Below are 16875 nucleotides of genomic sequence, written 5' to 3'. Positions count from 1 at the left end.
TTTGGACTGTGGGAGGAAGCCAGAGTACCTGGAAGAAGTCCACACAGACAGAGGGAGAGCATACATACTGCACACAGATAGTGTAGCAACCCAGGGCCTCAGTGCTGAAGGGTAGCAATGCTAAGCACTGAGCCACCATGCCACCCATTGGGAATACAAAATTATATATAAATTGCATGCTAAAGACAGACAACTATTCATCGCACAATTGTCTTGAGGAATTCCCGGTCAAAATCAGTAATATTCCCGCATGTTTTAGTATTTCACACACTCACACCTCACAAAAGATGACCTTTTCATCTTTCTGATGCTAGGCTTGGCTTACCAATTTATTATTCCGATGTTAAAATGACAGAAAAAAATCACGGTGAGTACTACACAGCTTACAGAACTTAGTTACCTTCATATAACTCTTACTAATGAGTTGGAATTCAAGACAAGATACTTATTTTGAAGAGAGAACAGAAAGTCAAAAGATGCTGCTGGATAGCACTAATTTAAACCATGCAGAAAAAAAAATTCCTATGCATTAACTTGCTCTTAAAACGGTTAGAACTTCAAACTATTGCAGTTTAGATTCGGTGGCCATTGACAACTCTTTCATCAGACTTTCTTAAATTGAATAACTAACAAGGTAGAAAACAGCAAAAACAGAAAAAGGGCTTGTTAAAGATTACAGTGTTTTCCAGGTAGGGAATATTTCATTAGGGCTGTCTAATCCTGGTCAGAGAGGGCCAGGTTCTTTGGAGGTTTTCATTCAAACTCATCTCTTAATGAGCTAAACCAGCTGTTGCTGGCTTAACTGGACCTGCTTAACAGATTCATAGAACTGTTCAGGTGCTGCTGTTTCAAAGAGACATTAACTGGCCTTCCAGCACCAGGACTGGAAATTCCTAAGTTAGATAATAAAAAGATATTGCTTCAATGGCCAGTCCTTTGTAGTAGTTTGTACTACACTTTCTCTGTGTTCTATAATTTGACAACCCCCATGCTTTACCATAAACGGTGAAGAGTTTTGATAGCAAACTCTGGCAGCTAACAGACCTATTTGTAATATAGGATCAAAGTAAAGGGGGACAACTCCCTTACACAACATGTAACCTTGAGACTGGGAATGAAACCAGAAATTATGAGTCTCTTGTTCCCAAAACAAGGCTACAATAGCAGCTGCACAACTATAGTGGTGTTCCTCTCCTGTTAAGTGATCTGTAACCTGACAAAATAAATTTCATATTCCTTTAGGAATACCTGCTTTGGCACTGACAGGCAGAACTCTGATAGGAGTCAAAACTTCAATTAAGCCGCAGCAGAAATGATTTTCTATCAAATAACGTTCTCCAAAGGCTACAGAAGCAAACAATTCTACAAATGAGAGGTAGGTATTCTGTTCCTAGGATAAGTGTTTCTTTAGTTTCATCTCTCCATGAATGTAGGGCAGGGAAATGTTTTTACATACTCTGAAAATGTTATGGATTCTAGAGTGGAGATAAGTCACGGTCTGTGCTCTGCTCATAACATTGCACAAAGTGAAGCTGGGCTGCTGAGTCTCAAATTATTCTCCTACCAAAAGCAGTTGTTCAGAGGTTTGTAGACGATCTATTAGCTTCATTTCAGAGCAAAAGAGCATTATCCAATTCTGTAAACCTTTCTGAAATTCAGCATTAAAAGGAGTTTGCAAGGTACATACCCAAGAGGGAAGAATTATCTGGCAGATTTTGACAGCAAAATGAGCTTTATTGATAAGAGAAACAGTTGCTAACAAAAAGCACAGTCCCATTCAGCATGCTGTGGCTCTTGCAACACTGAGCTACACAGAATTAAAGAGACATTCAAGGGCTAATTGTGGGATCACAATATATTCATCTAATTCAATTCTAAAGGGTGCTGTTCATGGCATTTTATATAAAATGGTTCAATTAGCCATAAAACATCCTGGTGAGAGAGAAACCCTGTGTCCCACCCTTCCCAACCTCACTCTAAAGAAAAAGCACACACCAGTCATTTATTATCTGGAGAACCCTTTTGTTATCGAATAGGTTGTCTTTGAAATTGTCCTTGCTTGTTTAACTCTTTTATGGAGTTCTTTGGCTCCATTGTATTCTTGAGATATAATTCATGCCACAGATAACCAGCACATTTTTTAATCAACCACATGAACTTTAAGTTGGATTTCAATTTTCACTGTAAAACTAATTTATTTGAGTCAGAAATGCAGCTAGAAAAGGCATTGATATACATATAGTTTGACAGAATAGCATCCTTTTCAAATTGAAATAGGCCAACAAATTCAGTTAGAAAAGAGAAGTATAGCATTTTTATAAATAAATCCTAGTCCTGTTTCTTATACATGTACTCAAAAGAACAGCACTCCCAAAGCTGAGAAAGCTTTTGCTAAGATAATGCATAATCCCAGCAGGGCAATCTTGCAAAGCAACCATTTATTTTCTGGTTCAAAATAAAATGAACAGACTTATTCAACCAGAAAACATACCTAATAAATTGACCAGAGGATCGCTCGGGTTAAATTCCTGGTCTTGACAATTTAATTGCACTGCTTAGTTTTCAGATATCAAAAGCATTCTCTCAGATGAGGTTAACTGAGTGGGCACAGTTCCTAATCGCTAAGCCATCTGAATTAGGTGTGTGTGTCTCAACATCTGAACTCTATAGAGAACACACATTAGATTTGATAAACAAATAATGTCATTTTCTATTATTACCATGGCCCCAGATTTCAGAGGAAATAAATCAAAGTCACTCGTAACAAAATATGTTAGTCTTGCTGACACATTGCATGGTCACACCAGCAGAACATATGGCAGTGGGAGCTGCTGAATAAACAGCCAAGGCAAATCACACAGAATACAGAATATCTGGCCATATAAATGGGAGAAAATAAAGTATTTACAGTAATTGTAATATTTAGGCAATCTTATCCATATGAAATCCATAAATATGTTAAGCTACTTACAGTGTATAGATATCCCAGACAGTTATGTAACCAAGCTACAGCAAATCCGCTATAACTTAATGTGACTGACGATCACCCTCAGTTTCCTGAGCAGTGCGAGGCAAACAACTTTCTTACCAACACATCCTTAAAAAGGGATGATTTTGTATTGCACCCTTCACCTGCTTAAACATCCAAGTTCAACACCTATACAAATAATTTAACTGAAGTTGGTATAAAAAAATCAATTATTTCTCCTCACTGTAAGGCTTTCACTACACAGGTCTGTTTTTAAAAGTCTTCAAAGTCAAACACTCTTGCAAGATGAATTAATAACCCAGCTAGGTCCTTACAATCCTGCTCACCCCCAGGTACACAGTGTTCTTTCTCCTACTCAGCAGTTCATTGTGGCCTTCAATAAAGATCTAAAAAGCAAAGAAAGAAGGGCAGTGACATTCTGCATTTCTTCAGCATAGCTTGCTAGGTGGAGATAAGGACAGACATAAGAACACCTCTCCACTCCACTTTAATGTCAGTGCCTTTGATGATTTGAGTTGCTGATTTCAGACAATTTCACCCCAGCTAATTATTGCCACAGTTGGACGCATCACAGAAGCCACTCCAAAGGGAATAAAAGGTGAACCTCAATATACTGAACACCTGAGCACTACTCAGGTAGTTATAGCAGAAAATACCGAATTACCTGTACAGGCACACTTGCGAACATAAAACTCTTAGAGGTGAAATAATCATATGTTAATGCCTCAGCAATGAATATTCCTGGGATGCATTTAAAATAAAAATAGCCACCAGTCATGAATTTGGGTTTATACAGCACCTTTTAAAGGATTTATTAAGTCCCCTGTGTGTTTCGAGCCACTACTCAAATTGAGAAGTTAAAGCTAACGCTGATTTTTTACAGGCAGAGGATCTAAAATGTCATTATCACTTAGAATGGGCTATAAAAAAACTTTTTTTCCCCTCTCACAGTTCAGAAATGCATTGGATGCACTGTTGCAGCACTACTAATTTTAAAGCTCATTTTCCCCAAGTAACTAAAATTGCTTCTTGTAAAAGTACCAATGTCATGCCTGGTAGCATGGTTTTCAGACATTACAACAGAATGAAATATGAAACGAGCTTAAAATGAGTCAGAGCTATCTAAATCTACTGATGCATGCATTTGTGGACACAGCAGATATTGATATGATTTCTGAATCTGACTGAGACAGCCTTCCAACATTGGTGCAGTAACAAAAAGTGCAGAGTTCTGTTTTCTGAACACTCTGCAAAGCTGTAGAAATCCAGCTTGGTGTGCCACGCTCCATGGAGAGCCATGGAAATACACAACTCTCAAAAAGAGTAAATGCAAAGAATAAAACATTTCCATTGTTTAAATCACATAATTGTCAAGGTTCTTTTAAATATTATTTCAGATCCAGATTTCAATATTTAAATTAGAAAGGAATGGGGCTCTCCTGTGGATCGTGTATTGATATTTTCAAAATTCTTTAGTTCACATTTGACAATTTATTTTAAAATAAAGGATTTAAGACTCCTATTTGAGGGGGAAAAAAATCAAGAATTGCTTTTATACTGAACACAATTGTAATGAGAGAAGTTAGTATACCATAACTGAAGGTAAGCATTGTTGTTTTTCAAGAGGTTGATATAAGTTAAAGCAATTAAAATATGGAGATTTACTTGTGAGGTACAAGTAATGGTCATATACAGTATGAAGTATTTCTGTATCTGTCTCAGTATGTATTGTTTCAGGGCTAAGGAGGTGCTGAAAGTTTCCAGTCCTGAAAGTTCAATGGGAAATAGAACAATATTCAATAATGACACGGGTTCAATTAAGAAGCAATTTAAAGCACAAGTGGAATTAAAAAAACAGGAACCTATCATCTCTTGAGAATTGAGCAGAGGACCTACCTTGGATAATGACTGTTGAATTTCCCAAGCTGTTTAAAGTTTGTAGAAAAGATTAGTCACAAGTGACAAAGAAAAAAACCCAGGGACTACCCCATACCCAAATATTTCAAATAATGAGAGTATGGACAAAGGTTCCATAATGCATCATTCTAAGACAGCGAGGGTAAGCTCTTCATTTTAAAAAGTGGGCATTACAAAACACTTCATTTGATGCTTTGTGTGAGTGCCTTTTATCATTTTTGTTTTTCCCCGATTTGCAGGAGTACAAATGAACATCCACAGAGGAGGAATTCACCAGAGACAAAATCTGAAATAAGAGAATAAGCCTCTGCATTTATCAGCCTTGTATAATATGTGAAACTTTGTTGCATTTGCCATTAGGCAACAAAAAATAGTTGTTAAAAATCCCCATCACAGCAGTGATTAAACTCAATGAAGCAGAAATATTTATAAAAGGATTAAGATACTGATGATGCCCAATCCCAACTGAGCTTCACATTGTTTTGATTAGTTGATAATTTTGAGTTTTAACCCAAGAGGCCTGGAACAGCTGCATATATCCAAGCCTTTTGTGCTTTATAAGCGGTAAATGCTGTAAAACTGAAAAGGGGAACTTGCTTTTGAACGATTCCCTAGTGTAGGCGCTGATTTATATATGCAGATTTCTAAAATGACTCCCCACGTGCAAAAATGCTTCGTTAACCCCTCACCCTGTGACCTTTCACATACTATTAAGCTCATCAAGTAGACATAGATTTTAATTTGCCACATTGTTGGACTTTAAACCTCCTTTGTGGGAAAGGTTTTCGCAGGAAAAAGGCGAACAAGATATTACTATCCTAACTATGTTAACAGGACAAAGTGATAAGATATTGTTATGCAGGAACCAGTGTGCAGGTTATGGACCCAATATCAAAAATTTATGGTAACTGAAACCACAGAATCTTTGGAAATGCAGTCAATTTGATTCAGTATCAAAAGGTCATCCTATTCAATTTACACTCAATGCTGAGCACAATATGGAGAAAACACCTGAAAGCAAATGATCTTATCAACGTTCAGACCTCAGCACTTACTGACTACATAAAAGCTATTTGCTGATTACTAAATAAATGCATTACCTTTTACCTTGACATTCCAAATCAGTCGCTGGCTAAGGTAGGTTCGTCAGAGGTTTGACTTAGTAAAAGGATTACTTAAGTAAATTTCAGATACTTTCTAATTTCTTTGCTCAGGCTACAGTAATCCTTCCCCTAGACTGGTTGTACCCCACACTAAGAACTCTTGCCTAGTTTCTGCCAGGCAGATTATGTGGAGAGAATGAGATCAAACATGGGAAGAAATACAAATCAATTGTATTTCATGATTGGAAAATGTGGAGGCAGTGTCAGTTCATCACAAAGCACAATCAGTTGCATTGTGTAAAGGTAAGGTGAGGCATAAAGTGTAGCACCTACATTGGCAATGTTAAATTTGCTTTTGCAACAATGCTCTTAGAAATCTGTATCAGCTAAGAATATGAATATGAAAGTCAAGGTTTGATAATGTGATGATATATAGTAATTCAAGGATTATGCATCAGTTGCAGTTCTCAAGAGAGAAAGAAATGTACAGATTTAACTTTGATGGCTGTCTTCAAACAGAATGTTACATCTCAAACTAATCAGTTGGGGATTAACAATATAATCTTAATAAAGTTGTTAATACCACAGACCAATTTCAGTGGTCAAACTTTGAAAAACACACAATTGTGGTTACAAACCTATATTTATCAAAGTCAAATCTCCACAGTGTTAATGATTTAAAATATGCCGTCATGAAAAAATATGTCTAATATTTACCAAAGTAGTAAGTGGATGGTATCCTAATTGAGAAATTATCTTACACATCCATAATCAACAACATGGAAAAAACACTTTTCTGTTTTCCTGATAGGATAAAAACTACCAGAATGGGTCCAACAAGAGGGCCGGGCAATACAGATCTATCAAATGTCAAAAGTACTGTATATATGAAGAGTCAAACATAGGAATTGTCCATGAGAAAACTTGGCACAGGAAAGCACAATCACTTGACAGAACACATGAGAGGTTGCAAGTGAGGGGAAACAATTCAGCCCTCATTGTAACCAAAATGCCCCTTCTGACTGGTTCCCCAGCTTTTGCATGACATGCTAACTGGAGCAGCTGAATTACTGTCAGAAGCGCGCACAGAGTTGACTTTGCAGCTTGCACTAGTCACTCTGTGCTTCTTTATAGATCAGCCTTTTGTATTTCAGCATTCAATAAGAAGTTATTCCCAAAGACAGCCTCTTTTTCATCAAACCAAGATATGGCAAGATGATTCTGTTCACAATAAAAAAAGGGAACAGAGATGGACCACACATTTAGACAGAGCGTCAACGGGGGGGGACGACAAAAACCCTAAAAAATGAAAATTGTATAGAGAGTAAAGCTATGATGATCCATCCACTTTCGATAACTGCTTAGTTCTTTACAGCATCATCGTGGACCAGAGCTCAACCCTACAGACAAACAGGATGCAAGTTTGGATCTGCACTGGGACATACCTTGACCAGCCTGTTTTTGGACTGTTGAAGCAAACCAGCACTACTGGCAAAAACCCACATGGCACCAGGGAGAATATGCAAACTTCACACAGAAGACACCCCAGGCCAGAATTGAAGGAAGAATTGAGCCAATTGGCAACAACACTAGCCCCCATGCTGTTGTGCTCCCAACAGCTGCAGTATCAACTTAAAAAGTATGATGGAGTAAAACATTTATAAAGTTTCAGATACTGTGATCAGTTTGACATAATTACCATGCCTTTACACACAGTGATTGAGGTACTTTATTTGTGATCAGTAACAATTACTTACTCAGGAACATACAGTACAATGTAATACATTACTTATATTATTTCAAGTTCGTTTATTGTCATTATACTCATACACAGCTATATGAAATGCTATTTAGCTAGCTCTTTGATGGTAAGAAGCAGAAAAAAAGAACAATACAATTGTATAAGAAAAGGAATAGACAACAGGCAATGTGCCAAACAACAACAGGAAACAGGTAATGAGCCATTTCTCATCACTGCTTTTTAATGTATTAAATCCCTTATTTACTTCCTTTCTTTCCTGTGTAAAGGTGAAGATATAATTTTAACTCACGGATAGGGAAGATAAGAGGAAGGTTGCAGCCATTTTGGTTTATCATAGGAAGGAAACAATCAGACAGCTTATTGGCTTAGCTTTTCAGGCCAGGTTAAAGAAACAGAGTCCTGGAAAGCTCTTACACCAGATTACCTTTGGCCTAAAATAGCTCACACCAGGGAATCGTCTATACAACTGCTAGCAATTCACTAAATATACATACAGTAGCAAAACAATTTGACTGAGTTTAAGTACAAGATTCTTGCAGCAGAGAAGGTTTTTACTTGGCACATTTCTTCTACATGTGTTAAAAGATGATTATTGACATATCTCTCAAGGAACAGAAATGTGGTTTATAAATCACAGCCCTAACTAAATAAGGGACATGGGTGCCTTTGTATGCTGTTACTGTGACCAAACTGGATTTCCTGTGGTCTGGGAGACAAGGGCTAGTGGCATGTTCAAATCATTGAATACAAACTGTACAGAATGCAGTCTCAAATAGTGGTTCGTCAGCTGACATCGGCTTGTATTTAAAAGCGCCCGCCAGAGTACAGTGTGTCCTCTAGAATGGAAGTGGAGGCATTTTATAATTAGCTGGAACATGTGCTAGGTGGTGCTGGTCTGGATCACTGCCTTCCCTCTGCCTCCTTTCCCCTTTCCCTCCTTGCCAATATAGCCTATTTCTTTTTTGCAAATAAAAGTGGCTTGCTTCAGGAAATAAACAGATACACAATACATCCACTACCAGGTGGGCAAGATTACAAAGCACTATGCTTCTAATCCTTGGCTCATTGAGAATCAACAGCTTTACACATCAGGGAGAGTGAAAAACAAAGCTGGGGCCAAGAAGTAACCGTAAGATGTTAACTTGCCCTTTTTCAAACAGGCCTGGGGGTCCCATTTACAGACAAGTAGAGCAGTTAGTACGGTACATAACAGCAAGAGAATGCACATACTTAAGCCTTACTGGGAGCACAGCTTTGTTACAAGAATGTTTAAGAGTCGGCACTCTTGGCACAGACTCTGATATACAGGAAAGCAATGAGCTCCGCTCCATATAAACAAGCAAAAAGAAACAGAGCATTCATATTAACTGATAGCTACTGTACATGAAGATAATCTCCGGATTAAAACAGTCTGGTAAAAATACAAGTTAATGATGAATTTTAGAGAGAGTGCTTTACGCAGAAAAAACAAACTTACAGAAATCACGTTCAACATTTTAATTTACAAGCACACTACCTAAAAGGCCGTATTCAGCATACCGCACATCTCAATCTATAAAGCAGAGACATGTGAATATGCAAGATGCACAGAGAATCATCTTACTGAATGTATTCACTAAACAAGTGTGTTAAATCTCCCATAATAAGATAAAAAAGAAATTTGTGTCAAAGATGAATATGTTTGTGGATGATAAACTTCAAATTAAAAGTAAAATGTATTTAAATACATTTGCAAACTGGCACTACAGTGAACACAAACAATTCAAAATATTCTAGGGAAAGAATCAAATAAGTAATCTGTAGGTCCATCATATTTTCATGATTATGAGTAAGCAACGTGTATGCGAAAATAGAAAGGCCCATTCCAAGGCTGCTAAAAATATAAGGCATTTTTCTAACATAGTACATCTTGGTAGGCATTTGCACTTTTAATATATAATCTGTCAAAAGAAACCGTAGTGGGATACTCCTATAAAACACTTTCATAAACATTAATTGTTCAGTTAGCAGTGACAGGCAGCAGACAGCTTTGGAGCTTTCATTCACAGTCTTGCAATGTGTACGCCACTACACTGCTTCATACAACCACCTCTGGACTCCATTTTAGCGAATAGATGGGACTGATAAATCATGCTGAATTGGCACTGAAGGGCATCAGCCATCAAGTCATTGAATCTCAGGCCCTTCTGTTTTCCCTGATCATATCTCCCTGATCCACCAACCAAAGGCCACAGGCTTTTTTTTTTGTTGAGAATCAAAATCAAACTGTGAAAAAAAGGATGGCAGCGGGCAGTCCAGAACACATTCAGCAATGAAGTTTCCATGAATACCCATTAACAGCAGTCACAAGACAGGCAACACAAGCACTGCATAACTTTTTTAACATGTCAGTTCAAAAGGTCATGCCAACTTAATGGACACTAGATCTGGTAATTTATTAAATATGCGGTCTGTATTTTTTGATTGCACAGCCTTCTCTAGTGACCCACGCTGGTGTATTCTGGAAGTACACCCAGGAGGTCCTAGTGCTTTTAACTGCCTGAAATCTTTATCCCTTATTAGAAACTGAATGATTTAAGGAGGGCGATGGAAAAGAATAAACTATCAATTCCACCATTTTTTGCATGACTTGTAAAAACATATTTGGGTATGTATCCATGTTTACTTCTATATTTAAATGTACACAATGACTTGCCATGCTCAGAAATTGAAATCCCTCCCAGTATGAACAATTTGACTAATTTAGTATGTAATGATTTTACATACTAAAGCTGAATGCCTCAGACTGCTTACAGAACCCGCACTCTTGAACTTAAAAAGCTTTTAATGCCCTGTAGTTTCTGACAAAGTATTTAGGGACCTTTCTGATATTTTTTTATTCATTCTTCAACAAAGCTGAAGTCAACTCCAGTGCAGGAGACATTTGGAGCACTGGAAATATTTCAGTAGCTATTTTGTAGTTAATAACTGGCTTAGAAAACGTGGAAAACGCAAAAACTTTAATTGTCTTTGGTAACAAATTTGCAACATTATGTAGAACACGGAATGTATAAACCAAATAAAATGTAATATAATCAGGGAATAAGCTTTAGTAAATTACTACTTTTATATCCAAATACCAATGCCTCCATAGTTTTATGTACTGTATGCTTACATTGAGAGGCATTAAATTTACAAAAAATGTCATTGGTTCCAATAGTCAATTGTGTTTTTTATGCCGCTCTGTATATATGAACTACCTCCTAATTTAGATGGTTTGCTTAATAGCGAGTTTCCTGCTCTTATGGACTTTGGTTCTGAAATGTGACAGAAACAGAAGTAAAATGGTTTAAAGTTTTACTGAAAACCTTTGAAGATATTTCACAACATGACCTATAATCAAGGATACGTTTACTTAATAACAGCAATCTGCAGTTCACTTGTTCTGAGAACTCCTCTTTATTCAAAGCATTACTTTAGATTTGATAAACTGTCGCCAGAGTAGAAAGTAACTGCAGGTCATAGGTTGCTACCATATAATAACATTTTATCACCTGCAACAATGTTTTTCTTTGTACCTTTAAAGATAAAACGTGCGTTTACTCAAGCAAAGCAAAATGTACCTGAAACTGTTTGAGGTGATACACATTTATAAAAAAATAAGCTCACATTGGTCCTTTTCCTTTGTTCAATATGTGCACACACATCTCTGCCGTATCTTACAAAACATAGGTGAGAAGGTAACAGTCCTCTGTTCTTACCTCAAACAGATTTGAAGGTTCACTGCCATACTGACTGGAAATGATTTCTGATTGGTCACTGTACCATTTGAGTCCTCCCAGAAAACTATCAGCATCAAGGTCACTGACATCTAGCTCTGAAAGGTCAAGCTCTGGGAGGTCGGAGCAGAGAGGCTGGTCTTCACCAACCAAGGCAGCACACTGCAGGGAGGAATCCAGACAAAAGGGGTTTAATTAAATACCGCAGGATATTGAGAACACAACAAGACCAAGAACATGTGAGTGGAATAAAGCAAGGGTTTAATTTAATACTTTAGTTCTATGGAAAAAAAAATCTATTGCAAGATTAAAAGAATTCTGACCATGAGCGCACATCTAAAATAGCAACTGTATTTTAATTTCTTTATTGTTCTGTTTTTCAGCTCCTAAAAGCTTAACCCAATACTTTGGTTGGAAGACATTTCTATTGTTCAAACCCCTCTCTCACTCCATTGTTCTTTTCTGAAAAGCTGTAAACAAATTCATTATGCTTCAGTTTCCATTTTTTACAAAACCACTTAAAGCAGTAATTATTTATTGCAAACTCCTGCAGTTGCACCAGTAATCTGGAGTAAGAATGGAGTGCCATTCTTCTGTGATACAGCTATTTGATGGCCTGTTCACAGAAAGATTTTTCAACCCAAACAATTTTACACCATTACCCCCATTCATGAACAGTATCACATACTTGCCATGGTAAGACCATCTGTTGTAAACTTTAAGCAACTGGTACTAGCATGAAGTCTTGCTAGTTTTTTTTTTATATATCTAGCCTTTTAGATAATGTCACATCCAACACTTGTATTCATATACAGTATGTCTGACAGCTGCTGCACTGCACTTAAGATACAAATTATCAGCTTCATCAAACTGCAAATCTCAGTGCCTGCTGGTTCAAAGACTGTCAGACTAGATGCATACAAAGTTTATGACACAAGGCAGGAACATAACATGTTCTCAACACAAACTGCTGACCATTTCTATCTGCATTCTTTCTTCCTTTTCTTGGAATGCAATAAATTATCTCAATAAACTGTTAGTACTACGATGCTAACTTCTTCTATCAATAGGAATGGTAGTCAGTTCAATGTTTACCCTAGTGATCACTTTACACATCTATAGTTAGGCTATGTGGCATTTAATTAAATATAATGTGCATGTTTCTAATTATTTAATTCATCTGTATTCACTGAAAATGCACTATTACAAAAGTAGCCCCACATAAGGATATGTTTAAAATAAACTAGGAATTTCATCTTTCTAGCAAAAGCCGTATATAAACCAGGTTGAATTACACACACACTTGATTACGAGACACAGGAATACATATTCCCACGCATTGGAAAAGCGAGCGATTTACATGATGATGGCTACAAGGTGCTTCTGCAGTAAGATCATACATTAAGATAAACAAAAAAAAATCCCATTTGGTAAAATGTCATGGGGCTTAACAACAACTACAAGCAGTGATTTATCTTCTTGTTCAAAGGTCTTTCGAAACATGCTTTGTGATGCTCATACCTAGCGTGGCTCAAATTCATAGCTAGACTCCGGCCAAGCAGTACCATAAGTCACTGCGTGTTCCAGTTCAGGTCTGAAAACCGTCGCGCACAGAAACAAAACTCCAGTTCAGCTCAGGGCACCCAAGAGACGAATACTTTGCCAAGCGGAAAAAAATGAGACGGCACATGCTCCACCGTTGATCTTCACTCAGATTACACTCCTGTTACTATAGCACACCCCTATTTACAATACAAATCATTTCAATTCACCATAACCTGCGAGAAAGTGTGAATTCAAGGTTGCTAGAAAGGACCTCAGAAAAAAAAACAGGTCGTTTTGGTCGCAGAGGCAAACGAAAATACAAAACGATTTGCCATGCTTGCATTATTTTAAAAAGCACACATTTCAAGTCAGATTCATCCGTTAACTTCTTGAGTGATAAAGTAATACACCATGAGTGAAAAATGAAAACTGATGCAATTGTGACCCCCAGTGATATAAATAATGTTTGTATGGATAAAGGGAAATAACCCTACTAGACTCAATAGCTAGGCTACATGGAGACGATTAGGACTTTGGAGTTCGGACGCAATCTGCTGATTATACTATGATTTACTAATCAAACTGCATGATTTATGCAAAACAACAGGAGTCAACTAATAATACATTTGATCCAATTGCCAAGATTAATCTTAAAACATTAAACATGTTTTCATCCCAACAAATGTCAGCCCTATTCGTATTAAAGCTAGGCTCTTCATTTACATGCAAAAACATCCATAAAAAGGTAAGCCTATCAGACACTACGCAGATACGGATTCCCAGACAAACATGTTTTGATTAAGAAGTCGTGCAAAAAACAGGTCCGTTTCCAGGAACCATTTAAACCTAGCCAAGTGAAACTGCGTGCTACTGTTGCATAGAAATTTTAACCAAAGGTTGATTTCAACGCAAAACATTCACAAAGCCTAAGATAACGAATACCGCTTGCCTCTAAGTCAAAATACTTGCGACTTGTCTGATACAGACCTGTTCAGTCAGAACAGCCGGGAACAACTACTGTACCTTCAAATTCAGAAAATAAAGACATTTCTCGATATGTTCGCCAGTTACGCAAAAGTACATTTATACAAAACGATAAAAGCAAACATGTCAGTTGTAAGTAAAAACCTACAGTACCATGTTACAGAGTACTGAGATCATAAGGAAGAGAGCTTAATGCTAGTTCAGTAGGAAACATCCCTGTAGCTGTTGGGATGATGCATTGCAATCTATTTTTAAGCTGGCAGCACTTTATATATCCCTGCATTAAGATGTGTCTTTGTTTCTATATTATGTTCCAAAGCATGCAGGCTTATTTAATTCAACACGACAGCAATTATAGCGCATCCTTTTCGAAAACAAAACTAAACAGTCCAATCAATCTTAGCACGGGGGAGTTAACGTTAAATAGCAAATCTCTTGCAAGCATAATTAAATTAATAAATATCTGGAGCGGAGATAAGATGTGTAAAATCTTAATTAAGAATGTTATTTAGCATGCTTGATATTTCCACTCCTCTATATGATAACCAATGAATGTTCACACAGATGCTCCGGAGTGCTGCGGGGTACCGTTAGGAGATGCGCTTTTGAACATACATAACTGCTAGTATTACCAGAAGCTTCCTACATTTCCTCCATGTACGTCTGTTTAACAATTATATCACATTTACTGTAGATAAACAATGGGGTACAGCGTAGGGCAACAGCTTTGGTGTAGAAGGCTCCAGTTGAGATAAAAGTTGCACAGTACAGTACCTTACTGATAAATAATTCTGGCGTTTTGCCAGGGTGCCACTGGAAAGATTTCGCGCTCGGATATATGTCACAGCCTCACAGCATAATGCTGCACATGACTGGAAAATTTTCCAAAGGCATGTAAACATACTTTCCAATTGTAAGACATCCTACGTAGACGCTTGGCATCAAATTCCCGTCTTGCACGAGATATACCGGCAAGCAGTAGCTACCGAGTTTACGGTGACAGGATAAAGTCGAAAAGCAATTCTACTTTTTTATCCCCGATTCCATTAATTCCTAAGCTTTATTTTGTTTCCTTTGTCGCACATCTTCCGTGCAGCTGGGTGTTTAACGATAACCACATCACCCGTAAAAACTGTATTCTCTACCCATTCCGTGATGTCCTCCGTGGTCCATCTTGCCCAAAATTGCTCCGACCCCCAACAACAGTTCACAAAGCGTTCGTTTTATTTAACAGCTCACCTCTAATTCTCTCCATACAGAGTCCTGGTTACACCTGTCCCACGCCATCCAGCCACTGAATGACGGCACACACAAAAAAATCAAGAAAAAAAATCCACTTGGTGTCCACTTGCTCTCACTCTGGGAACTGCCCCCTTACTGAGAATGAACTGAAGGCACCTGTCTTACAACTGCTTGCCATCACATGACAAAGCTATTAAAAGTAGGCAGGGGAGTGACTCCTCCAGCCCCCCTCCCCACTATACGAGTAAAGCCAATGACGTTACTGGCAGGCGGGGTTTGGCACACGCATAGTAAATCTTGTGAACTGTTAAATCCTTCAATCCTTCGAAACGACGTGATTAAAGTAGTCTCAAACTACGTCTGTATACGCGTTAGGCTGATCAATGAAAAAAGGAGAGGCTTGATTTGGTGGGAATCGCAAAATCGAGGCATGCTAGTTTTTAACAGGCGATGCTAAACATAACACATTTTCGGAAACGCACGGAAACAGAAACCATAACCAAAGTACTCATGCAGTTACTGAAATTATATGTAATTTTGTGTGCGCATGTGTACGTACAACTCAAAACGCTGGCGAAGTTTTACTTGCATTGTGATTTTATCATCATTGTTTACGACGTAAACAATCGACATCTTTGTGTATATGTACTGAAGTATACTACAACTGAAATGTAAACAAGGAAAATCATATACTATGTATGCTATACTACTTGATAGATACCAAGGTTTTAAATCTAAAACGTGCTCTTCGCCTACGTGATGACGTTCGCATAAAGTATTTCATTTCACTTTGAATAGCTTTTAACTCTTAACATTTAAGTCACCAGATCGATAACGCAATATTGTTTAACACAAAGCGACATACAGTATCAGTAGTTGAGCTCCGGTTATTTCACTTTATCTTTAACACAGGCAGCAAACACAAAACCTTTCAGCAGGTGACCACGTTTACACTAACAACACGTTTTGTATACTAAACATACAACAACAAACAATAACACCAGATCTGTATGGAAACTGAAAACAGTGGCTGCATGACTTCCACATTGGTGTCATTTTGTCCGGCTTAATATTTTCCATGTGGTGGGATCTTAGTGATACTTCAGCATGGTGAGGATCGTGTCACCACAAAGAGAACACATTAGCTTTTCACCTGGGAAAATAGGTAAAAATAGGAAAGGCTGCAAACCATGGGAAGCAAATCGGTCCATCTAGCTTATCTCGTAGTTTTTGCGGGAGATGCCAGGGTGTAGGCTTCGACAACACGTCTGGATCTCTTGTTCCACACCCCCACTTATCTTTGAGTAAAGAAGTGCTTCATGTTCGCTGTTTTAAGTACCGAGAACATGAAACACTTCTAGGTAATGACTCGACTATACAAGGACAGTATTACTTGAACTTTAATTATAACATAAACTGCCTATATCATTTCATAGTTTACATTGCAGATCAATGACAATATTAAATCACAATGTTTCAGTCGTGAATACCATGATTATACAATCGTATTTTGTCCAGCAACGCATGATATATTTTCTCATCATGGCATGCTAATTATTACAGCATCTCATTGTC

At 37.6% G+C, this 16875-nt stretch overlaps 1 protein-coding gene across 2 annotated transcripts in view; it reads right to left on the bottom strand.

The window, feature by feature from the left end:
* The window catches only part of ppargc1a (peroxisome proliferator-activated receptor gamma, coactivator 1 alpha), a 325924-nt gene that overhangs the window by 27085 nt on the left and 281964 nt on the right, over positions 1-16875 (bottom strand). The window contains exons 1-2 of one of the 2 annotated variants that reach the window (XM_006629820.3): positions 15298-15471; positions 11512-11691 (exon numbers count right to left, since the gene is read on the bottom strand). In XM_006629820.3, coding sequence (XP_006629883.1) covers positions 11512-11691; positions 15298-15345 — 228 coding nt within the window. In that variant the 5' untranslated portion in view covers positions 15346-15471. Of the gene's footprint in view, positions 1-11511; positions 11692-15297; positions 15472-16875 lie in introns of those variants that run through there. The other variant, XM_015345244.2, reaches the window with a different exon arrangement.

The sequence above is a fragment of the Lepisosteus oculatus genome, chromosome 1 (assembly GCF_040954835.1).
Source record: "Lepisosteus oculatus isolate fLepOcu1 chromosome 1, fLepOcu1.hap2, whole genome shotgun sequence".
In the NCBI taxonomy this organism is placed as follows: domain Eukaryota; kingdom Metazoa; phylum Chordata; class Actinopteri; order Semionotiformes; family Lepisosteidae; genus Lepisosteus; species Lepisosteus oculatus.
Note: the sequence above shows the minus strand (reverse complement) of the source record. Positions and strands in the feature narration are given on the sequence as shown.